Source organism: Oncorhynchus mykiss, chromosome 2 (genome assembly GCF_013265735.2).
Source record: "Oncorhynchus mykiss isolate Arlee chromosome 2, USDA_OmykA_1.1, whole genome shotgun sequence".
Taxonomy (NCBI): Eukaryota; Metazoa; Chordata; class Actinopteri; order Salmoniformes; family Salmonidae; genus Oncorhynchus; species Oncorhynchus mykiss.
In genome coordinates, this window is record NC_048566.1 from 25,148,145 (window position 1) to 25,172,847 (window position 24,703).

General features: G+C 44.3%; 1 protein-coding gene across 2 annotated transcripts in view; it reads left to right on the forward strand.

Annotated features, from left to right (window-relative positions):
* The first annotated feature begins 2,871 nt into the window (after positions 1 to 2,871).
* The window catches only part of ascc3 (activating signal cointegrator 1 complex subunit 3), a 140,509-nt gene continuing 118,677 nt past the window's right edge, over positions 2,872 to 24,703 (forward strand). Inside the window, exons 1-6 of one of the 2 annotated variants that reach the window (XM_036943401.1) lie at positions 2,872 to 2,948; positions 3,564 to 3,710; positions 4,878 to 5,028; positions 7,659 to 7,852; positions 8,001 to 8,399; positions 13,933 to 14,050. In XM_036943401.1, coding sequence (XP_036799296.1) covers positions 3,621 to 3,710; positions 4,878 to 5,028; positions 7,659 to 7,852; positions 8,001 to 8,399; positions 13,933 to 14,050 — 952 coding nt within the window. In that variant the 5' untranslated portion in view covers positions 2,872 to 2,948; positions 3,564 to 3,620. Of the gene's footprint in view, positions 2,985 to 3,563; positions 3,711 to 4,877; positions 5,029 to 7,658; positions 7,853 to 8,000; positions 8,400 to 13,932; positions 14,051 to 24,703 lie in introns of both variants that reach the window. The other variant, XM_036943397.1, reaches the window with a different exon arrangement.

Consider the following 24,703-nt stretch of genomic DNA (forward strand, 5'->3'; position numbering starts at 1 on the left):
CATGGCCCTTGCAGAGCAATGAAAGCGACTTCTTCAAGGTCTCAGAGGGAATGACATCACCAATTGAAACACTACTTGCGTGCACTGCTAACTAGCTAGTCACACCGTTTACACCAAAGATTATGGATATCCTGACAAGAAAGCTCCCGCCTATTCCTCTCTTTGGGTTGGTGGATAAGATAACGGTTGTTGACATCAAGCACCTGTATTCAATAGAGAGAGATACTAGGGTACTCACCTCATGTCGTGAATATGCATAGCCATCTTGAGACAACTTCGATATAAAGTTTTTTTTTTTTACAAAGTTGCCGGGATGTCACGTGTCCTACTTACAGTGCATTTGGAAAGTATTCAGACCCCTTGACTTGTTCCACATGTTGTTACGTTACAGCCTTATTCTAAAATGTCTTAAATAGTTTTTTCCCTTATCTATCTACACATAATACCCCATAATGACAAAGCAAAACAGGATTTTAGACATTTTTGCTGCATTATTCATGTGGAAGCAACATGTTCACTGTTGTCTTGTTATTACATGTATTTAGGCCTACATCAACTATTTATAAGAAAAACAATTATATTTTTAATACAGTGAAACATTGAAACAAGATTGTTTATTATCTCCATTGAACTCACTTCGAAGTAGGCCTATGTCCCACCAGGGTTTAAACCAAGTATGGGGGAATCTATGAGCAGAATTATGAGCAGTTTGGAATGTATCCCATTTAACTGTAGAAGTAGCCTACTGCTGGGCCTTAATAGAGCTCACCAGCTTGTAGTCCTAATCTTTGAGCAGAATTACTGTTTCACCTCAATTAGCCACAGAATCCCTAGTTTGAAAGCAACTTTTTTTCTGGAAGCTGTGTGACGCCATTTTTCCTACATTTACCCCTACGTGGGCCAGCCCCTTAGCAATTTGAGTTTCAGCCCTTCACCATTTGAGTGACATCTGGCAAGTGGCACGCACAGTAGAGCGAAAGAGAGAGTAATGAAGTGGTGCACATATCTGCACATTTGTGACATAGTACACCCTTTTCAGGGACCACTTTTGGCTCGTGGACACTACTTTCAGAACTACTGGCTAAAAAGTATACACAAGTACAGGAGAATATCTTTAACACCGGTTTAGGTGATTTTATACGTTTTGTTGTATGAGATTGAAGTAAAACTAAATGCATGCTTTTCAATCGATCGCTGCCCGCACCTGCTCGCCCGTCCAGCATCACTACTCTGGAAGGCTCTGATTTAGAATACGTGGACAACTACAAATACCTGGGTGTCTGGTTAGACACTCCAATCCAAAATTACATCTAGAATCGGCTTCCTATATCGCAACAAAGCATCCTTCACTCATGCTGCCAAACATACCCTCGTAAAACTGACCATCCTACCGATCCTCGACTTTGGTGATGTCATCTATAAAATAGCCTCCAACACTCTACTAAACAAACGGGATGCAGTCTATCACAGTGCCATCCGTTTTGTCACGAAAACCCCATACACTACCCACCATTGCGACCTGTACGCTCTCGTTGGTTGGCCCTCGCTTCATACTCGTCGCCAAACCCACTGGCTGCAGGTTATCTACAAGTGTCTGCTAGGTAAAGCCCCGCCTTATCTCAGCTCACTGGTCACCATAGCAGCACCCACTCGTAGCACGCGCTCCAGCAGGTAGATCTCACTGGTCACCCCCAAAGCCAATTGCTCCTTTGGTCGTCTTTCCTTCCAGTTCTCTGCTGCCCATGACTGGAACGAATTGCAAAAATCTCTGAAGCTGGAGACTCACATCTCCCTCACTAGCTTTAAGCACCAGCTGTCAGAGCAGTTTACAGATCACTGCACCTGTAAATAGCCTATCTGTAAACAGCCCATCTATCTACCTACCTCATCCCCATACTGGTATTTATGTATTTATTTTGCTCCTTTGCACCCCAGTATCTCTACCTGCACATTCATCTTCTGCCGATCTACCATTCCAGTGTTTAATTGCTATATTGTAATTACTTCGCCACCATGGCCTATTTATTTCCTTAACTTACCTCATTTGCACTCACAGTATGTAGACTTTTTGTTTTCTTTTGTTCTACTGTATTATTGACTGTATGTGTGTTTATTCCATGTGTAACTCTGTGTTGTTGTATGTGTCGAACTGCTATGCTTTATCTTGGCCAGGTCCCAGTTGCAAATGATACTTGTTCTCAACTAGCCTACCTGGTTAAATAAAGGTGAAATAAATAAATAAAATAAAAGATTGTCAGGCAATTAACATTACCTTTATGAATTATAAAGCCTTATGTGCTTGTATGTGCTTGTTTTGATTACATACTGTAAATGATTAAAAATTCACAAAAGTTACGTTAGCTGATGAATATTTCTCATAGAACAAAGCGTATAGGATCTCCTAAATCTGTGTTTACCACAGAGGTCATTTTGCTAGCTGGAACAAGGAAACTTTTCCTACAACCAGTCAGCAAGTCAGAAATGTCAGAGTTTCCTAGTTCTGACTAGCACCTGAACGCGGCTTATGGGCCAACCTTTGACCCACAGACCAGTTATCATCACTGATTAATAAACTCATAGTCAGAAAGCTGTAACACATTATTCTATTATCTCCCTACTCCAGGGGTTCCCAAACCTTTCCACGAAGGGACCCGTTTCATACCCCCAAAAATTATACCTGTGAAAATAATATTTTTACAAATTAAAGGAGTTAGTTATCAGTATCTTTGATGATACTGTAGTCAAATATAATTGTCATAAATACCTGTAGTTCGCTGATTTCTCTCTCACAAATCGATTACTGATGCCTTGCTTCTTGTATTGATTAATATGGATATTGTAGTCCTTTCCATGTCTACAGGCCTACAAGTATCAATAAATGTACTACAATACCCACTACTCCACCTTTGACGACCATCTGACGTAAACGCTTCTGAAAGTGTAGAAACGTGAGTATTAAGTCCTTGCTGTCGTTACGAGTACAGGTACAATTTATCCATACACTCTTTGTTCGTATTATTATGATGACAAGTACCACACTACCCTGCATTTGTGGCCATTGCATTGTATCGGGAGACGTGTTAAATTGAGCAGCAAACGTTAGCTGTTAGCTAACGCAAGTTTCTCCATTTGGTCTCCCTCCATCTGTGCTAAGCTAGCTAGTTAGCTCATGTTAACTATTCTATTCATGTCTACAAAGTCACGTTGTTGACATTGAAATTACAGCATTTCTTTCAAAGACTCGTTTTGGCAAGTGGCTGTATTATTGTTAGCCACGACATGCATTGTCAGCTGAGCTAGCTAACTAATTTATGATGCTAGCCAGAGTTAGATAACGTTAGCTAGCTGTCAATGGAGTTGACAGGCTGTCAGACCAAGCATTTAGCTATGTTACCTAAATTGTTTACACAACTCTTCAGTTATGACAGCATCTACGTAACCTTATCTTCCAATTGAAAACAAATCAAGTCTCTTTGTTGGTGGTGAGGGAAAATGTATTGTTTTGTTTACTCCGCTATTTGATTTTATACCCTAAATGTGAATATATTTTTTTAAACTTTCAGATCAGAAATATACTGTGTTTGGTAGAATCTTATGGACCACAGAGTGGTAGGCAAACAATGTCTCCACCCCGGCTCACCGGCGCCCTGCGCTCCTTCTCTACTGTCAGCAAGCAGGAAGACTTCACTGAAGAAGTATATGATCTGAAGGTAAGGCTAACCCAAAGCAAGTTACATTATAGACCATGTCTGACTAACCTTTGTGAATGGACACTATCGCAATTTAACAATATCGCAATGTTATTTTATCCCTAGTCCGGCTGTGCCAGCACCAAAACTCCAGTATTTTCCCTTCAAAGCTTATCTATCTTCTTTTTAAATATGGAGCCAATTTGTTTTCATCACTTATGCCCATGATCAAAACTCGTTTTCTCATTGCTCTCTCTTGAACCTCTGCAGAAGACATTGGGTGAGAAATAGGTTTGTAACATTGAATCGCGATAAAATCACAGTATCGATTCACAATACATATCATATTGGCACCGTAGTATTGTGATATCGCATCTTGAGGTCCCTAGAAATTCACCGCCCTGCTTTATTATAACAGGGAGGTGGAGCTGATTACGTATGTGAATTGAGCTAATTGAGAAGGATGCTTTGGACTGTTGTGAACACAGGCTACTTGTAGTGCTTTTTCACTCACTTCCCTCCTTGATATTGCTTTCTCCCATTTACCATGTTACCTCTCTTTTCCTGTTATCTTCTTTAATACGCTCTCTCTCTCCCATTTCACAATATATTCTAATCTTTGCCTCTGCCTCTATTCCCCTATTTTCTCCTCTCTCATTCTGATCGGGGGCTTGTTAAGTTGTTGGTGTGTATTGAGATACTCTGCTTAGGAGGAAATTGGGCCTGGTCCTCAGACCACCACCTCTTGCCCTGTTCTCCCAGTGCTAAATCCTCCACAGTGTGAAAACTGCTGCTTGAGGGAAAAGAGGGACTAATGAGGGTCGCTGGGAGACTATCAGTTAAAATTCTTTAGTTCTAGAGGACATTGAAGTGCTGATTGTAATAAAGGCATGGTGTTAATACTGCTACCGGCCCTCCTTGCACTGAACCCCCTGACCTGATGAGCATTAATACCCAATGCTAAAGGAAAGGCTTATTTCAAAGTCGCTCGCTATGCAAGGAACTTAGCATATGCTGCTGCACTATGTCTTTGAGTTATGAAAAGGACTTAGAATTACCCTCTGCTGTGTTTGTGTGTGATATAGAGGGATATGCAGAGAGAGGTCACTGTGCATCCAATATCAGACTATGTAGTTTCATGATAAATCTGTAACTTTATCCCCTTGCTGTCTGTTTGTCTTATGTTAGACCAAGCGTCTGAAGAGGCAGGAGCTGTTCTCCAGAGAGGGCCTGACATGGCAGAAGATAGTCCAGTTTTTCACTCAGCACTTGGAGAAGGCAGAGCAGCAGGCTGCAGCACAGGAGCTGAAGAGCATCCTACAGGCTGCCAAGCAGATAGGTAATCAACTCGCTTGACTGGCAGGGATGCACTTTCAGTCATAGATCACCATTTTAATGTTATCTGTGAGGGTGAATAGACAGTGTTTTCCCTAGAACTATTCCAAGCAGTGGCAAAGACAGTTGTTGTTTTGTAGACACCATCTGAAATGAAATTTTCCCTTTTAAAGAATTAGAACCTTTAGACCAGCTTATGTTGCATGGCGGCTTTAAATGGGCTGAATCATGGGGTTGTCCATTCCATGGGGCGCCACCACTAAATTAATATATGTTAAACACTGATAGGTGATAGGTAATCAACTCATTGGCTTGGATGATATACACTAAGCCAGGGGTGTCAAACTAATTTTGCCTCGAGGGCCGCATTTGGTCTTCACCGAGGTCCGAAGGGCCGCACTTAAATGTATTATATTTCCTCGCCGTCAAAATGTGCAATCGTCCTCTAGTGTTTAGCCTCAAGACAAAGCACTGAGCCTCCCCTCCACTGTTGGGATTCAACCTCCTATGGAGAGCTTGCTCCACCAAAAGGAACCGCAGGGACCGCCCCACAACGGCATTCAGATTTCCTGATATGACTTATAATTAGATTAGATGCAAATCCCCCACAACTCTTCCAGAAGTCGTACAGTGGTGCAACACACGGCCAACTCCTACTGCTCTTATTACTATTCTGATACTGCCTGTTGGGGGATGTGGGGGGGATCTCTCTCACACACACACACATCCCTCTGTCCCCCTAACCCCCGGGCGGAGCACCTCCGTAGTGTACAGGAAGAGACTGAGGCCCTGCAGGACACACGAGAAGGCATCTTTGAGGCTCCCTCAATTTGTCTCTCCTCGATTTCTCACGTCCTCTCTCCTCGATTCCTCACGTCCCCTCACCTCAAAACGCATTAGAGGAACGTGTTTTTAAAATGTATTTATTGAATTTTTTGTGTTTGAATCTTACCCCCCTTTCCCCACAATTTTGTAGTATCCAATTGTTAGTAGTTACTATCTTGCCTCATCGCTACAACTCCTGTACGGGCTCGGGAGAGACGAAGGTCGAAAGCCATGCATCCTCCGAAACACAACCCAACCAAGCCGCACTGCTTCTTAACACAGCGCGCATCCAACCCGGAAGCCAGCCGCACCAATGTGTCGGAGGAAACACTGTGCACCTGGCGACCTGGTTAGCGTGCACTGTGCTCGGCCTGCCACAGGAGTCACTAGTGCGCGATGAGACAAGGATTTCCCTACCGGCCAAACCCTCCCTAACCCGGACGACGCTAGGCCAATTGTACATCGCCCTATGGACCTCCCGGTCGCGGCCGGCTGCGACAGAGCCTGGGCTCAGACCCAGGGTCTCTGGTGGCACTGCGATGCAGTCCCCTAGACGACTGCGCCACTCAGGAGGCCCCAGAGGAACGTGTTTTGAGAAGGTGATGAGGAGCGAGGACACAAGGAATCGAGGGAAGACAAATTAAAAACAAGCCTGGGGTTTTAACAGCAGCTACATGTATGTGGGGGATCAAGAGCTCAGGATAGCTAGTAGAGGCTGACTGCCTGGGGGTGTCATACAAGAGCCTTTACTGGCCAGGGCCAGTATCCCTGAAAGATGCATAATATAGTGTAGAGCTTGATGCAGGTTCCTTGGCTGAGGTGTTTTAGTGGAGAATGTCAGGATGTTGTCAGAAAATAAGTGTACAGTACATTCTAACAATCGAGACATGCAGTAGGTCACTGAAACCATGTTGTGCAGTCAGGATATGTACTTTGAAATGCTGTCTAAGAGCTCGCCTAGAGAAGCATTATGGCCTGCCTACCTACCTCCTTGAAACCCTGTGATAAAAGTGCATTTTTATGAGAAAAAAAGCCCATTTTGTTCAATTTATTTTCTTTCTGTTTGCCACTACTCTATTTTTTGTCTTCATCATTGAAAGTCTAGAGAGCCTTCCGCGATAATAAACATATGTTTGGGATATTTTTGAAAGGTTCTTGACCATGCAATTTGTGTCCTTTTTAATGTGCCCTTAGCCTGTCTCTACCTAGAGCATAGAGAATAAAGTAAAGCTCCAGAACCCACTGAGAATGAAGATGAAAAACATCCATCGTGCCCTGACACACACAGTGGAGAGTGAGATGCTTTTAGGCCATTTTAATTGGCTTAAATCCTTTTCATCTGTATCTCTGCCTCTAAGTATGACCCTTTATCTTTCGCTCGCTCTCTTTCTCCCCTCTCTCTCCCTCTCCTCTTTTGGACAATTAGTCCTGATTCCCTCTAAATGAGCTACCGAGAGAGGACACGTGTCTTTTAGGAAGTGCTCTTTTCCATCTTTAATTTCTCTGAGGAGCAGTGCTAGACAAGGCTAGACAATGCTAGCGTTTTACTGCTTGGAACATACAGCAGTGCAGCTAGAAATGTCACATTGCTGTAGCCACTAGCCAGCTAGGTATCACTAATGGTAATAGTAATGGTAGTGGGTTTTCTGATAATCACAATGATCATCATCAGTGTCAGCATATTTGTGATGCTGATGGCAGCACATATTGCCTTGGTTGCAGAGTGGGACTGAAGAAACTGGCCTAATAATAAATGATGATGGTATCTAGCTAACTAAATATCTTCTTGTTTCCCCATGTCTCTGGCAGTGGGGACAGAGCATGGCCAGGACACCATTGAGAGTGCTGCTGTCTTCCTGTTTGAGACGTTCCACAACAAGGACCATGTGGGTCACGAGGAGACGAGGGCCATCAAGCAGATGTTTGGGCCCTTCCCTTCCTCGGCAGCTGACGCCTCCTGTGCTGCTGTGTCCCGGGCTGTGGCCCCTCTGGAAGAGTCCCAGGTGGGACAACTGTAATACTGACTATATATAGGTCTACTTAAAATAAAATATGAAAAAAGTTACTTTTTGGTTTATACATTTTCTTCCTAGTATTTTATTATTCTACCATCATATTTTCCTTATTTATTTATTTGTTCATGTTTTACAGGTGGAGGAGTTTGTTCGTTCCCAGAGCTCCTGTCGCGCCCCTCAGCGCGGCTCGGCCTTCGGACGCAACATCACCTTCTCCTATGACTGTTACACCCTGGACCCCCAGGAGGCCCTGCCCTGGGCGGGGGGCCCTGAAGACGAGACCCCTGGTGGAGGCCTGGACTTCCACAGCTTCCTCAACAACCACCAAGGTCGCAGGGGTAATGGGGGAGAGGCGGATGGAGGCAGGCTAAGCCCGGGAGGGGCTCAGAGCTCTGGGGATGGGACCATCCTGAGAGGGGAGGTGGAGAAGTACCTGAACGGAGGCAACATGATCTCCTCCAGCCCTGAGGAACTGTGCACCTCCCTGTTTGAGATGCTGGCCTCCACCAAGAGTGACGACGAGCTGCAGAATGAGGTGAGCAGCACCCTCTCACACCACCTTTACCCTTTTCACACTATTGTGCCGACCCAAACCTCAGTTATTTCTTGAACTTAGCCAGCTGGCCTCTGGGGGTTTAAACCCCGGTTCAGACCACATCCACTTTGGACCTCGTCTCCACGGCAGGTCAACCTTGGCCTTTAGCTCAGGGTGTGTGAGGTTGACGTGGTGCGTGTCTCATGCTAAAGATGAAGTTTGGAGAGCTGACCTTAAACTTGTAGGAGAGGAGGAAGATCTTACTGCTTCTCCAGGGAGGCCCCATCACCTAGGAAGGCTGCAGTATGCCTGACATACACACCAGGATAAAGGCTGCGGTATGCCTGACATACACACCAGGATAAAGGCTGCGGTATGTCTGACATACACACCAGGATAAAGGCTGTGGTATGCCTGACAGACACACCAGGATAAAGGCTGCAGTATGCCTGACATACACACCAGGATAAAGGCTGCGGTATGCCTGACATACACACCAGGATAAAGGCTGCGGTATGCCTGACAGACACACCAGGATAAAGGCTGCGGTATGCCTGACATACACACCAGGATAAAGGCTGCGGTATGCCTGACAGACACACCAGGATAAAGGCTGCGGTATGCCTGACATACACACCAGGATAAAGGCTGCGGTATGCCTGACATACACACCAGGATAAAGGCTGCGGTATGCCTGACATACACACCAGGATAAAGGCTGCGGTATGCCTGACATGCACACCAATGTTTAATGTCTGAGATTCTCTCAGGTTTTTAGAGGGTGGAAAGACCTTGGGTTTAGTGTATGTGGAAAGGATTTGCGCAGTTACCAATGAATCAAGACTAGCTAGAAGAACTGGACTAGAAGTACTGGGCAACAACAGGCAATTAAGGCAGCACTTAGTCTGTGCTGAACCATGGTGTTATTGGGACATGTTGTTCACTTCTTCCACAAGAAAATAACACACTTACAGAGTGAGAGCGAGGGGGAGGGAGAGATGCCAGGATTTGACAGAGGAGAGGATGAATTGATGAGGCTCTGGGCAGAGCTCCCATCTCTTATACAGGTCCTTAATTTAGAGTCGTTCTCTCTCTCTCCCTCGCGCCCCTGCAGCCCACAAAAACACAAGGTCGCCACACACCTTAATTCATATAATTTATTAGTGGCTCTCTGTTCTGCTTGTTCTCATCTACCCCCCCATCCAGCATCTAGTCTAAACGAGGTGTGTGTCTGCATGCGTGTGTGTTAGCAGTTAAAGATCAGGGTTAGAGTGCCCTCTGTAGGCCACCGCACGCTCCTGTAGGCCACCGCACGCTCCTGTAGGCCACCGCACGCTCCTGTAGGCCACCGCACGCTCCTGTAGGCCACCGCACGCTCCTGTAGGCCACCGCACGCTCCTGTAGGCCACCGCACGCTCCTGTAGGCCACCGCACGCTCCTGTAGGCCACCGCACGCTCCTGTAGGCCACCGCACGCTCCTGTAGGGCCACCGCACGCTCCTGTAGGGCCACCGCACGCTCCTTCCTGTAGGGCCACCGCACGCTCCTGTAGGGCCACCGCACGCTCCTTCCTGTAGGGCCACCGCACGCTCCTTCCTGTAGGGCCACTGCACGCTCCTTCCTGTAGGGCCACCGCACGCTCCTTCCTGTAGGGCCACCGCACGCTCCTTCCTGTAGGGCCACCGCACGCTCCTTCCTGTAGGGCCACCGCACGCTCCTTCCTGTAGGGCCACCGCACGCTCCTTCCTGTAGGGCCACCGCACGCTCCTTCCTGTAGGGCCACCGCACGCTCCTTCCTGTAGGGCCACCGCACGCTCCTTCCTGTAGGGCCACCGCACGCTCCTTCCTGTAGGGCCACCGCACGCTCCTTCCTGTAGGGCCACCGCACGCTCCTTCCTGTAGGGCCACCGCACGCTCCTTCCTGTAGGGCCACCGCACGCTCCTTCCTGTAGGGCCACCGCACGCTCCTTCCTGTAGGGCCACCGCACGCTCCTTCCTGTAGGGCCACCGCACGCTCCTTCCTGTAGGGCCACCGCACGCTCCTTCCTGTAGGGCCACCGCACGCTCCTTCCTGTAGGGCCACCGCACGCTCCTTCCTGTAGGGCCACCGCACGCTCCTTCCTGTAGGGCCACCGCACGCTCCTTCCTGTAGGGCCACCGCACGCTCCTTCCTGTAGGCCCACCGCACGCTCCTTCCTGTAGGGCCACATGCTGAGACCTCTGACAATGAGATTTCATCCATAACTTTCACTCCTGAATTAGATGAACAGTGTCTCATTCTGTCCTTGAGTCCTTCTTCCCTCCCTTTCTCTTTCCTTCTCTACACGGCAGACAGTGTAGGTTTTACTAATACCTGAGTCTACATTCTCTTCTAATGTTCTTCACGTAGCTGACATTTGGAAGCCAACTCTCCTACTGACATCTTTAGATGTGGAGTGCCCTTTGTGTGTGTGCACTCCACGCACCTCTCTGCGAGTGACTCCAAATTCAACAGCAATGTTTAAAGGGTCTGTGCCATTACATGTGACAGAGGATAAACCCCCGCTTTTTATTTTATTTTATTACCTCTCATTTGTACCCCTGGAATGATGACATTTGCTGCAACAGCAGTGGCTTGAGAAAGAGAGCTTGGTTTTAAAGGTACGTTTTTGGTGGTTGTGAAAAGAGCTGTAGCGCCATTAAAGCACCAGGATATAGGCTTGAGTAATTATATTCCTAGTTTTGACTGCGCTAAGACATACTGTATGCGGTTGTGCTGCTTGTATGGCAGTCTCATGCAACATTTGTATTATAACCAGTGATGTGGTCATTGATAGTTGCCTGTCTTCCTGAAAGCTTGTTGTAGCCTATGCGTTTTCTAGAACAATCTATGGTTTACAGTTCACCTAATATATCAGCCTCATCCAGGCTTAAAGGTAAAAAAAAAGCCTTCAGGGTGGTTAGGTCTGTGAGCTCCTTCCTTCTGAGGGGAAAACTGTCTCTCACTCCCAGTGGACTCCTCTGTCCTCCTCACCTTTCCTTCTAGGCTGAGAGGATCCAATGAACTTCAAGGACAGAATTCATGAGTGCCCATAAAAAATATATATTTTCTCCGGGCAGCAGGTGAAAAACAGAAGAACAATAACAACACAGTCCCGGGGTCATTCCACCTCAAAAATCACAAGCATTTCAACACCCACCACCTCAGATTGTTATGAAATCGTTTCTGTAGTAAGAAACAGAAGTTTACAGATAATTTTGTGACATCCAATTGGTAGTTAGTCTTGTCCCTTCGCTGAAACTCCCGTACGGACTCGGGAAAGGTGACGGTTGAGAGCCAATCCTCCTCCGAAACACGACCCTGCCAAGTCAAACTGCTTCTTGACACTCTGCTCGCTTAACCCAGAAGCCAGCCTCACCAATGTGTCTGAGGAAACACCATACAGCTAACGACAGCAGTCAGCGTGCATGCACCATGCCCGCCACAAGGAGTCACTAGAGCGCGATGGAGACCCTGCACCATAATTTCTCAGAGATCAAATTATATTTGAACAAAATAAAGCTAATTGATTGCACCCAAATTCATTAAATATAGTACATAACATCCGATTTGGACCTAAAATAATTCTGACAATGAGTAAGACATGAGGATTCCAAAGCATTTGTCAAAAGCCCCCCCCAATGCCAAAACAAATACAGCAATGATTTCGGAACAATCTGAGATTGTGGGTGTCATTGATTTCTAAAACGACATGGAACGACCCTCCAGTCACTGAGAGGGAAAGGACTTTGGAGACAGAATTAAACCAAGACCCAGCACACAGAAACAAAGACTACCCTTCACAAAGGAGGTGCGGCTGACCTGTCACCTGCCATCATCAAAGTGCGTCTGTTGTTTGGCTCCCCTACCGCGGGGGCTAACCAAGTTCCCAGAGGATGTGGAAAGGCAAAAGAGCAAAGTCTCTCTTTCCATCCAACCATCCATTTATCCATCTGCAGACTGAAAAGCATGAATTGAATGATCAGTTTTGTATTATATTTTATCATTCCTAAAAAAATGTATGCAGGATAAAACATTCTGAATATATTCAAGACTGCTTATATCTTCTAATGTCAGGTACTACGTGGGTTTTGATGTTGTCTCAATGAGTACGGTTACATGCACATAAATTATTTCCCTAATAATCATGTTTATATGGACACATCGTAAGTCAGTCTTCCTGATGGGACATAAATAAATACAGAACATCGGCAATCAAAATAAACGTTCTACCACAACGATCATGTTATTTTTGTGAAGCCAAATTGAGTTTGGACATAAAGTTTGTATGTGAAAATTAATTCTAAGATGCATACTTTCTGTTTTTCCAAACTCACTTCACTCGTGCATAAGAGGGAGGCTTGTGCTACGGGTGCTGGTAAATGTGCAGATCAATTACACTGCTGGAACACAGATTCAACTGTTTACATGTCCTAATAATTCCAGATTGCTTAGAAAACTAGGTGTTTTATTCGGTGGATGCTTACTTTGATATAGACTTTACGCTGATTTAAGATAAGCAGAGTAAAGTGTTTACATGACTTGCATAATCTGCATCCTTCCATAATCAGTTTAATATATTACACTGGGTTCACTAAACAATAGGAACACCTTCCTAATATTGAGTTTGCACCCCCTTTTGCCCTCAGAACAGCCTCAATTCATCAGGGCATGGACTCTTCAAGGTGTCGAAAGCATTCCACAGGGATGTTGGCCCATGTTGACTCCAATGCTTCCCACAGTTGTGTCAAGTTGGCTGGATGTCCTTTGGGTGGTGGACCTTACTTGATACACATAGGAAACGGTTGAGCGTGAATAACCCAGCAGCATTGCAGTTCTTGACTCACTCAAACTGGTGCGCCTGGCATCTACTACCATACCCCGTTCAAAGGCACTTAAACCTTTAGGCTGTCATTGTAAATAACATTGTAAATAAGAATTTGTTCTTAACTGACTTGCCTAGTTAAATAAAGATTGTTTAAAAAAAAAAAACATTATTTTTTTCTTATGTTTTGTACACTGTGTATTAGTGTGCATGTAAACATACTCATTGTGTCTGTTGCACACAGCATTTCCACCCCCTATGGTTAATACTGTATGTTTCTCTCCTGTGCTAGCCAGCTCCTAGCTCAGTGATCGCTTCCCTCCCAGTCAGGTTTACTGTTGTTTTGCTGTCCCCAGCCAGCTAAGTGCCAGGTGGCTGTGTTTGGGGGGCTAAGCGGCACAGCATTATTCTGTCTCAGGCCCAGACTTACTTTGGGCACGATAATCACCAGGTGTTCATTCTTGGCACTGCAAGCGTGTGTTTGGAGGGGAGGATGGAGGTTGAACCATAGGATGTGTTTGTTTACAGCTTTAGTGTTTTTGGCTTAAGCACACCATGTCTCCCACTCTCTCTCTCTCTCTCTCTCATATCTCTCTTCATCTCCCCCTCTCTCTCATATATCTCTTCATCTCCCCCTCTCTCTCTGCTCCTCTATCTCACTCTTTGAATCTCTCTCTCGCTCTCATCCAGCTGTTTGAGTTGCTGGGCCCAGAGGGATTTGAGATGATCTCTGTTCTCCTCCAGAGAAGGTCTTCTATCGTGGACTCTCTCCTTTCCATCCCTGCAGACAGGATCAACTACCCACCAGGTGAGTCAGACCCCACCCCCTGCACCAGAGGCATCCAGGTCATCTCCATAGAAACCAGAGATCCACACTCGGGGAGCAGTGGGGTAGAGTATCGTTGATGAATTAAACTGTAGATAATTGGTTTGAAATTCAGTCTACCTACCTAGACAAATCTTGACATTCATCATTGAAAAAAATGTAATGAAATAAATCACTACCCCTCATTTGGAGGACCACTTTTAATATTAGGCCTTTTTTATTTAAATATTTTATACTTATTTACCCCCAACCTTCATCATTGTCAGGGTTTTCAAGGGAATGGGAGGGTGATGTAGGATAGGGTCACTAAGGCTGACTCTTGGCTCTGCCTTTCTCAGTGGGGTCATGACCTTTAACAACTGGTCCATGTTTGGATGTTATTCCCTACAACACAAACAGCACAGTCCAGCTCCAACAACCCTTAAAGATCTAAATGAGGGTTTGATGTACAAATCAATATTAGACTCTGTAAATCTTTGATGGTGTCCAGTACTCTAGTACAGAGAGGTACAGTATGAAATGCACAGTGTCCCTGTCTCTTTGTCATGGGTGAAGGTTGGTAAAGCTGTAGCCTACTAAGGAATACAATTACAAATACTTCCCTACCGCTATTCAATATAGAAAATGTGTTAATTGTATGTACATTTCACGGAACTGTGAAAAGGCTATTCACCATCCTCTCTACTTTCCACCTTATTTTCCGTTCAATATCTTTTTTTCCCTCCCTCCCTCCCTCCCTCCCTCCCTCCCTCCCTCCCTCCCTCCCTCCCTCCCTCCCTCCCTCCCTCCCCGTTCTCTCATTTCTTTGTTCCCATCACCTACCCCTCAGGTCTGTTTTGGAGCTGGGTATTGCTCTCATTTTCTGCATGATTGTCAAACGGCTCAATACACTGAAAAGCTATTACCTAAAGATAGCCTATTAAGCTTAGCTCAGTCCTTCATTATTTCTCTAGGTTTTTGGGGAGCAGGTTGGGAGGGGTTGGGGGAGGTAATGCACCATGATCCATTTAAGTCCAAGATAGTCATCTCCAGCACTAGACCAGTCACTCTCTTTTTGCCCCTCTTGCCTTCCACTACTTCTCACAAATCAGAGAAAATGTAGCAAAGTAGTATTTCACTCTATAGACAAATACCTGGCTCATGCCTTGTATAGTCTTACTGTCCCCACAATGAAATCTGGAAAGGGACTGTAGCTCTGTGTCTGTCCTTTAGTACGTTCATCACATGCAGTATCTCAGACAGCACTGGCCCGATTTTGGTGAAACTTTGGTGAATCTTTGGTGATCTTGCCATAGAGATCCGGCATGTACACAATTACACGGATAGGCCCAAGGGGGGTACTGTAGTAATATACTGAAATTCCAAACTTTGAACAAGCATATCCTGTCCCGTTTGAGCTACTGTCATGGAGTGATGTTATATGCATCCCCTCATGAGCAACACGTTTCTATAAGCTCTGCCCGTTAGTTTTTCTGCTAATTAGACATTTTTTGTCCCGTACCAAACCAACATTCGAACAAGCATAGCTCCTGCCCCGTTGAGCTACATTCATGTTATTTTGGACATGATAACATCTTCTCATTAGAAACAAGTTTCCCTTAATTACCTATGTCATTTTGATACTTACAAATGCAATGTCTTTCCACACAACATATGTTGGAATAATTGACACAGGGAGGAGCGCCACGTCATTCGTGGGGGACAACATGTTCACTGTAGACTTGTTATTATACTGAGGGGTGGCATTATCCCTTAGCCTGGTCCTAGATCTGTTTCTACTGTCTTGCCAACTCCTATGATCAGTGTCCAGCACAAATGGATCTGGGACCAGGCTAGTACCAGAGAATACACTGACTTGGTTGGTGCTGAAGCGTTCTGCCCTGTACTAGGATATGTGTCCTGCTGTAACTTAGCTATGCCGATCTGCTCCTTCCTCTGTACATACAGAGTATGTAGTTCAGTGAAGTATCTTCTCTACATTATACAGTCTTCTCTATTGCTCTCCCCCTGTTGCTTGGAGCTGAACTGACTGGCTCATATTAAGGCTGTTGCCCCTGTAGTTCACTGTTTCCCAGGCTTTGCCTACAGAGTACACTGACTGTTTTCTATTGAAGTTACTTCCTCCATGGCCTGTAGCTGAATTCAGTCAGTGATTTCAGTCTGTATTTCCCCACAGCATGGAACTGATTCTACTGGATGTCACTGAAGCTGTTCCCTGTGTAGCACAGTGAGCCCAATGCCTGACTGTTATTTTTCATACACTGAACCCCATGCTGAGCTAGCAGTATCACTCCTTGTCTCTCCTGCTTTCTGTCTCCTCTTTTTGGAGATGTTTTCTTCGCTTGGAGGCTAATAGTTTTTTTTTTAACCCTTGAAATGTGAATAAAGCTGTGAGTAGCTGAAGATGTGTGTGGGAGGATAAGGATGGACAATTTGTCGTCGGTTCCAAATCGTAGGCAGGCATCAAAGAAATTGAAAAAAAGATATAAATAAATCTGGAATTTTAGTTTTTCAGAACATTTCTATATATTTGTTTAGCCTAAGGGATTTATGTTATCTATTTGGGTCATTCATTTCCCACATCCTACATTTACAGCGGTGGTTGTGATACTGTAAATGAACCACCTAATTTGAAGGCCCAGTTCAATCAGAAATGAGATTGACCTGCGTGTGAGAGAGAATACTGTGAAATTGTAAATGCGTTAATAGACCAATGAGTTCCAAAGCTCTCTGCCAGAAACCCTAACCCTATAACAGCTTGTTTTCAGGTTTACCCTCTCCACTCAGACAACTCCCAGACAGTTCTAGCAAGAGAAGCTATTTTTGTTAATTTTTTTTCCCCTCCACCATTTCCATTGAAAACAATCACAGTAAGGTACTTAGTAATTGTTACCCAGAAATAATTTGATATTGAGCCAAAAAACAGTCTGTATTGGACCTGTAGCCCTTTCCACTCGTACCCCGTACCTGGGTTAAAAATGGCCAAAATTGGAATGCAGTGGCTGTACAGTAACATACTATACATGACGTCAGAGCTCTGTCTCTGCTTCACATTATTTCAAAATAATCACGGTTTTCAGTTTCGATTCTAAAAATGAAATAATAAATGCACTATGCGTTATGTGGGTTGAATGCTGTATCAACATAGAAGTCCCATGATGGTGGTGACTGCCCATTTAATGCTTATCACTTTATTAAGCATCATTTATTCACATTACATTAGTTTAATGAAATATTTCAGTTGTGTATATTACATTTGTTTTATTCGATGACTTTATCGTTTCATTCCAAGTCATCTCATCTCGATAGAGCTGCTGCCTATGCTGTCTGCCAAAATCACTATTTTAGTGGTTCTTCAAAGTACATAAGACATACTTTAATGGCCGCTGAATCTGTCACTTAGATCATGTGTTTTCAGGTAGATACCTCGTACGTTTAGCATGTGTAAAAGAATACACAGACCGGACATGTGGATTATGATCTTTGTAGTTAATTACCAAGTTTTCTGCTGTAAACAATGTTGAATATTGGCTCCCTACTACATCGCAGTTAGGGTTTGATCAGACTGATCTCTAGAAAAACTGCGCATTGAGCTAGCTCACAGAAAAAACCCAAACCAAATGGACTAAAAATAATTTTACACCATTTTGGATCATCGCGCTACAAAAAGTTGCCCCCATCCCTTCCAGTAAATGGGCAACTTTTGCACTTTTGTTGTCCGAGTGAGCAATATGCTGTACATTAGGATGACTCTATGTATTTTGAAAGGTGATACACTGAGAATTATAATAAATACAGCTTTGATGTTTAGGGTTAGTCTTACTGGGGTCCTACACATAACAAAAAATAATTCACACACAAGACTAACATGTAGTGTGTGTGTGTGCATCTGTCTCACATGTCAGTACAATAATAATTAGGTCACATGGGGGAGAGGCTTTGTGCTGTGAGGTGTTGCTTTATTTGTGTTTTGAAACCAGTTATGCTGTTCACTTGCGCTATATAAGATGGGAGTTCCAGGCACTCATGGCTCTGTATAATACTGTACGTTTCTTTGAATTTGTTGTGAAACTGTGAAAATATCCCTGGTGGCATGTCTGGTGGGGTAAGTTTGTGTCAGTGCTGTGTGTAAGTTGACTATGCTAACAATTTGGAATTTCCAACACATTGTTTCTTATAAAAAACAAGAAGTGACAGTCAGTCTTTCTTCAACTCTTAGCCAAGAGAGCCTGGCATTCAGGGTATTAATATTAGCCCTCTGATTACAATGAAGAGCAAGACGTGTGGCTCTGTTCTGGGCCAGCTGCAGCTTCACTGTGTCTTTCTTTGCAGCACTTGACCACATGACTGGACAATAATCACGATAAGATAAAACTAGAGCCTGCAGGACTTGACCACATGACTGGACAATAATCAAGATAAGATAAAACTAGAGCCTGCAGCACTTGACCACATGACTGGACAATAATCAAGATAAGATAAAACTAGAGCCTGCAGCACTTGCTTTGTGGACTGTTGTGTCAACAAAGCAGAGCATTTCTTTATTACGGATGTCATACAAGCAAGCCACATTTCCATATTATTCTATATTATACAACTCATGTAAACTTTTATGATCACTATGTTGGATGTAGTTATAAAATGACATGGCATCATACCCTTGGTTGTTCTGAACAGAATGAGTCTATCTTTGACTATTGTGAAAATGTGTTGGGGCACACCCACCTGGATGTACTTTAATGACTTATTTTTATGTGCACCAAAATTCTGATTTGTTTTCCCTGAATTGCATTGTGAAAGCCTAACTGTAAGACAGTATTTTAGAACCTAGCTCGTCATGTTGGCAATAGAACAAGCTTTCACATGATGCCTTGTTTCAGGTGAACTGTTGTGTCCTCACCTTTGATCTAACATTTTCATAATCTCCAAACTGTTCCCTTTCAGTTGCTACCATGGTTATGCATATGCTCTTCATATTTCTTCTGCAAGAAACATTTCAACGTAGCCCTATTCGTATAGGCCAATTCTCACGTGTTTAAAGGGTTGGACTTAGTAACTCGAGTAAATTGTTATCAGTTTGTGTGCAATTCATTAGTATGTGTATTTAATCAATCAATCTGTGTGTAATTAAGCAGTATAAATCATTAATTAGCTGTGGTTGGTTCTATGGTACCTGAGCCTAGGTGTGGTATCAAGTGCCAGGTCGTTTTGACCAGAGAATGAAGCTAAGGTATACTGGGCAGGTAGACGCTCCACAATCGTCTCTTACCTGATTGGACTGGATAGGTAGCCTAGATAATCACTAGCCTGTGCACAGTGGTACAAAACTGATTGCAATGTCGTCGTTAATGATGACGTAATCCGGTTGTGATGATGTAATTTCAACCAGCTTTGACACAATCTAGTGCTTCATTTGGCTCAGGGGAAGTTTTTATTTATTTATTTTATTTATTTCACCTTTATTTAACCAGGTAGGCCAGTTGAGAACAAGTTCTCATTTACAACTGCGACCTGGCCAAGATAAAGCAAAGCAGTGCGACAGAAACAACAACCGGTTCCACCATATTAGGCTGTATCTGTTTTCTTTACGTTACCATTATGGAACTGCAGGTGTTAGTGGGCTAGGGGAAGGGCGATGTGTTTTTCACATCAAGCTCACTTCTGTTCCATGATACTTTATCTCTGGACCGTACTGCATCCTAAAGTCTTCACTTCTCTAGGTCACTTCCAGCCCCTGGAAAAATGAGCTGAGTGTGGTGAACTAAAAGTTCATTTTTAATATTGAATCACTTTGATACATTAACTTCCTTTTACACTGTTGGGGCAGTGGTTGGTGGTAAACCTTTAGAGCGTATAAGGGCTGATTGGCCTACTTTAGCTTACTTGCCTTTTCCGCTCTTTGTCATGTATTGACCACAGAGAAGAGAGAGAGGATGTTTTCTGGGGTTTTTTTCTTTCCTTTTTTTCCCATCATCCATCCATCCATCCACAATTCACGTTACACGCATGGCGAAGAAGTGGTGATAGGCTTCTTCTTCTCTTTTCGCTTGTCAAAGTTCACCTGCCTGCCAGACGGCTTTTGAGATTAACGTTGCCTTGACGACGGAGTGGAGAGGTCAGGAGGGGCTAAAAGAGGCTGATTAAATTTCCCACTTTCTGCATTCCATCAAAGAACTGGGATTTGGTGGGAGGGCCTGTCAACTGCTGATTAGCTTTCAAATTGCAAACTCCTTAATCGTCATGTTGGTAAATACATGTACTCTGCCTGATGGCTGTTTTTACAGATCTCTAAATGAGAATTGAAATCTGTGCAGCATTCTCCAACTCAAGTGATTCAGCTAGCTGGTACTACTGATGAAGGCAGTAGATGGTGAGACGCTTATCTTCTGTGATTTGCTTCCCAGGAATGTTCATAGATATGCATAGTGTTCTATATATAGAATTATTATGACAAAGAATAGACTCTTCATCTCTTCTCTAAGCTCTCCCTGAGCTTATGGCCTTTAAATCATGTTTGAGTAATGAAGCACACACACACCGTCTCTTGAGTAAAATGAAAAACGGGGGGAATTTGAGCTGTTCAGGGTGAACCTAATCATTGCTGACATGGTCACAAACTAGTTGGTATCTCTGTAGACAAACGGTCAGGCAGCGAATCACGCACTGCACCGTCAGCCAGCCCTCTCAGTACTATGGAACTGTTTGTGGAACATGTTCTACATATTAAAATGAGCCAAGACGTGGTTTACAAGAGTTCCGCTTTCTCATTCAGACACACACTCACGTGGTAGGCACACAGACACATTCATGCATGCATTAGGCGTGTGCGCACAGGCCCTTACCACGCACGTGCACACACACACCACTTCACACATCCTATTCCAGAGTGAGCTCGCTGGTTTTCTCCCTCGCTGGTTTTCTCCCTCGCTGGTTTTCTCCCTCGCTGGTTTACTCCCCTGCTCTATCGACATGCTAGAGCATGTTTTTGCTAATTGCTCAGTATCTGTTTACATTTGTTTAGAAAGTGGTAACCACAAGGGGGAAGAAGCTCAATTTGAATGCAGCAAATTCCCTAATCATATCTAGCAAACCCAATAGATGTGGAACGCAGCAGCACAGAGCTCACACAGATCAAGAGAGTGAGCGGGTGAGCGAGCCACATGAAAGGGAAGAGGGAGAGAAAGGAGGGGTGTAGATGTACAACCACAGTGTCAGCGGGGGCTAAGAGAGGGGTGCTGGGGTGTACAGTCGTGACCGTGTCCCAAATGTAGGGGTAAAGAAAGAAGAGCTGCTGCCTTTGAGATGGAAATGGACGTGAAGGTGGAGAGGGCGTCAGAGGGCTGGATGAAAATTCAAAAGAGCCTTTTTGAGTTTTGATGGGCTGGGAGAAAGTGAGAGAGAGAGAGGGAGGATGGACCGGCACTGACAGGGAGTTAGTTTTTCATCTAAATTATTTTTACTCTCATTCCAGTGTTACAGGGAAGGGAGGATGATCAAATCTGGTCCTCCTACTTGACAGACAAGGCCTACTTCACACACTAGCTCAGACTGAAAGGTTAATTTGTTAAGACCTATACAATCTTGTTGCGATTTCACATATTTACTTCACTAATTAAACCATATTCAGTGGTTCCCCATGCTGTGTTACTGTAAAGGACTTGTTACTGTAAACATGGCTACATAAATACGTAAGATTTATTGATTGATGGATAAATTAATTAATATCCATTTTTGTTTTTCTACTCTCACCATTTTTATTCTCCAAATGGCTTGTCTAAATGTGGGACTTGAGTACACAGTGCAGTGGTCCAGTCCTCATTTCCTCCCTGTTCCATCTGATTCAGACATGTTAACCCCAGCTCCCAGTGGGTCAGTTGACTGCATTTCATTAGGGATTAGGAAGGGGCCTGTTTCCTGAAACCGGGAGGGGGAGTGATAGTAGTGTCACTGTGTCAGAACCACTGACCAGTCTCTGCTCATTCTGGGAGGACAGAAAGATGGGACAAACAGAAATGCATATGTGGCCACTGGGAGGCTGCACGCACCTATGAGATTGGATAATTTCACACACTAACCAATCCTGTTAGAGATAGCTGGATGTAGTATAGATTGATGTAGGACAGTGGCCTGACAGAATAAGGGCTCAGATGGGTATAGGACAGTGGACTGACAGAAATAAGGGCTCAGATGGGTGTAGGACAGTGGACTGACAGAATAAGGGCTCAGATGGGTGTAGGACAGTGGACTGACAGAAATAAGGGCTCAGATGGGTGTAGGACAGTGGACTGGGCAGGTGGTGAGACACCGGAGAGCATGATGTACAACACACTGACATGCTGCTGTCCAGCAGGGTTCAACATTACAGAGCACACTATTGTGTAGAACAGATAGGATTATTTCAAGTACGATAGGGAAGGATGTTAGCTATGTTCATTAACATTTCTACCTCTAGCTTTGGGAATGTTTGACCTACCTGAATACACACCAGCAGTGGAGGCTGGTGGGAGGAGCTAATGAAGGACAGGCTCATTCTAATGGCTGAAATGGTATTAATGGAACAGTATGAAACATATGGAAATCACTTGACTTCCATTTATTTCATTCCAGACATTATGATGAGTCCATTCTCCTATAGCTCCTCCCACCAGTCTCCTCTGCACAGCAGTGTCTAGGACTGGTCTCCTCCTGCCAGGCAGAAGCCCTGCTGCTCTCCCATGGAGCAGAGGTTTCCCAGGCAGACCTCTTCTCATCCATCCACAGCTTGTTGGTTCACCAGCCAGGAGTGTTTTTTCAGGACACTTGAATCTTCACTGACCCCAGTCTCCATATCAGCCCTAGCTTACAGTAAGCCCTGTGTGTGATGTTATCTTTCCCAGCAGACAGTAAAGAAGGACGGGTTAGGGCAGGGATGGGCAACTCCTCTGGGCCTGATTTGGTGTCACACTTTTTCTCCATCCCTACCAAACACAGCTGATTAATCAAATTGCATTCTAAACTGAAGATCATGATTAGGTGATTATTGGAGTCAAGTGTGTTAGCTGGGGCAAAACTATGACACCAGTCAGGCCCTCGAGGAATGGAATTGCCCACCCCTGGGTTAGGGGGTGATTGGAGGCATGCCCTGTTGTAGAGCTGCTAATTAAACCTGCCTCTCTGCGCATAACTAACAAAGCAGCAGTAGTAATGAGGAAGAGTCTAATTAGCGGGTCAAGATCGGCGATAACACATCTGGCAACCAGAGCCAAGCGTCTCTAGCTGGGCGGGGAAGGTAAGACGGCTGTGGTTGACCTGCCCAGTCTAGTAGCCGTGTGAACCCTACAGTTGTTTGTTTTCGTGTGTGTGTCCCACCGTGTGTCAAGTTTAGTAGTGATCCCTGAAGTTGCCGCAGGTGGGGCGGTACTGGTGGTCCCAGCCAGAACCAGCTGTCAGTTAAAACCTGACATGAATAGTCTCCAGTTGTCTGTCTGTGTGTGTGACTTTGTTTGTGTTTCTCTTTCTGTGCATGCAGGGGTGCAACTTGGTTTGATAAGGGGGGAAAACTGCATTTCTACTAGGGCTGTCCCCAAATAAAAATAATCTTGGTCGACCAGGATTAGTCTTTTTCTTTTGAACAATTAATTAGTCCACATTTTTAAATCTGTATTTTTCTATACATAAATGTTTCTATATTTTAATAAAATCAACTATGTGCTGAACTTGTCTGATGCTTTTAGCATGTTGTTTGATTAAATAAGACACAAAAGATTCAAGAGGGAGCCAGAGATCAAGATAGCCCAAACAGAGAAAAAAGAAACTTGTTCCCTACCCTCCTACCGCTGCTGCTGATCTTCGCAGATTCTGCCATTATGCTCCTGAAGTTGCCGGAAAAAGGCTACACCAGCAGTCTTATACATTTGGAGTGCCAATTTATCTTATCATTTCTACCAGTCTGAATGCCAGTTAGGATTTTCATATGCACATTTTCGTGGAACAATTTAATTTATAATAGTCTTTGTATCTCAAAATCATTGTCTGTGGTTAATCTCCATTCTATCTAAATGAAAATTATACCAGTCTAAAAGTAGCTGTTTTATTGCTATGTAAAAATAGCCTACAAACGCCAACACAAAAACATTGCAGCCTGCAGGTAGAAAATATCCTGATAAAAATAAATATCCTATAAATCACATTGGCTACGCATGGCCTGTCTGCAACAAACTTGAAACGCATCAGCTGGGTCACCCTAAAACCTGAGACATTGTATAACATATTCTGGGGCCCCAGAGTTTCCTGCGCCAGTGAGCTCGGGTTAGACACAGCTGTAGGCTATTTGTGCAAGGGAAAATAAGTAATCGGGGGTTTTATGACGTTTCCACTGGATCAGAGCATTACATTTTTCCCTTTCATGCCGAGTGGTTATCGAAAGGGAGAGAATTGGAAATATTGTCCAAATGCTTTCAGTAACTTTTGTCATTCTCAATTGATTCTAAAAACAGACTTTGTTTACTTGCTGTTTGAGGTGAAGAAAAATTACTTTGAGAAGCTCCACATCTCATTAGTGGTGGTAAATTAAGACAATCAGAAATACTATCAGACAACCCCAAATGGGCACATTTTATAGGCCTACATTTGTGCGCAGACCAGGTAGACTAGTCC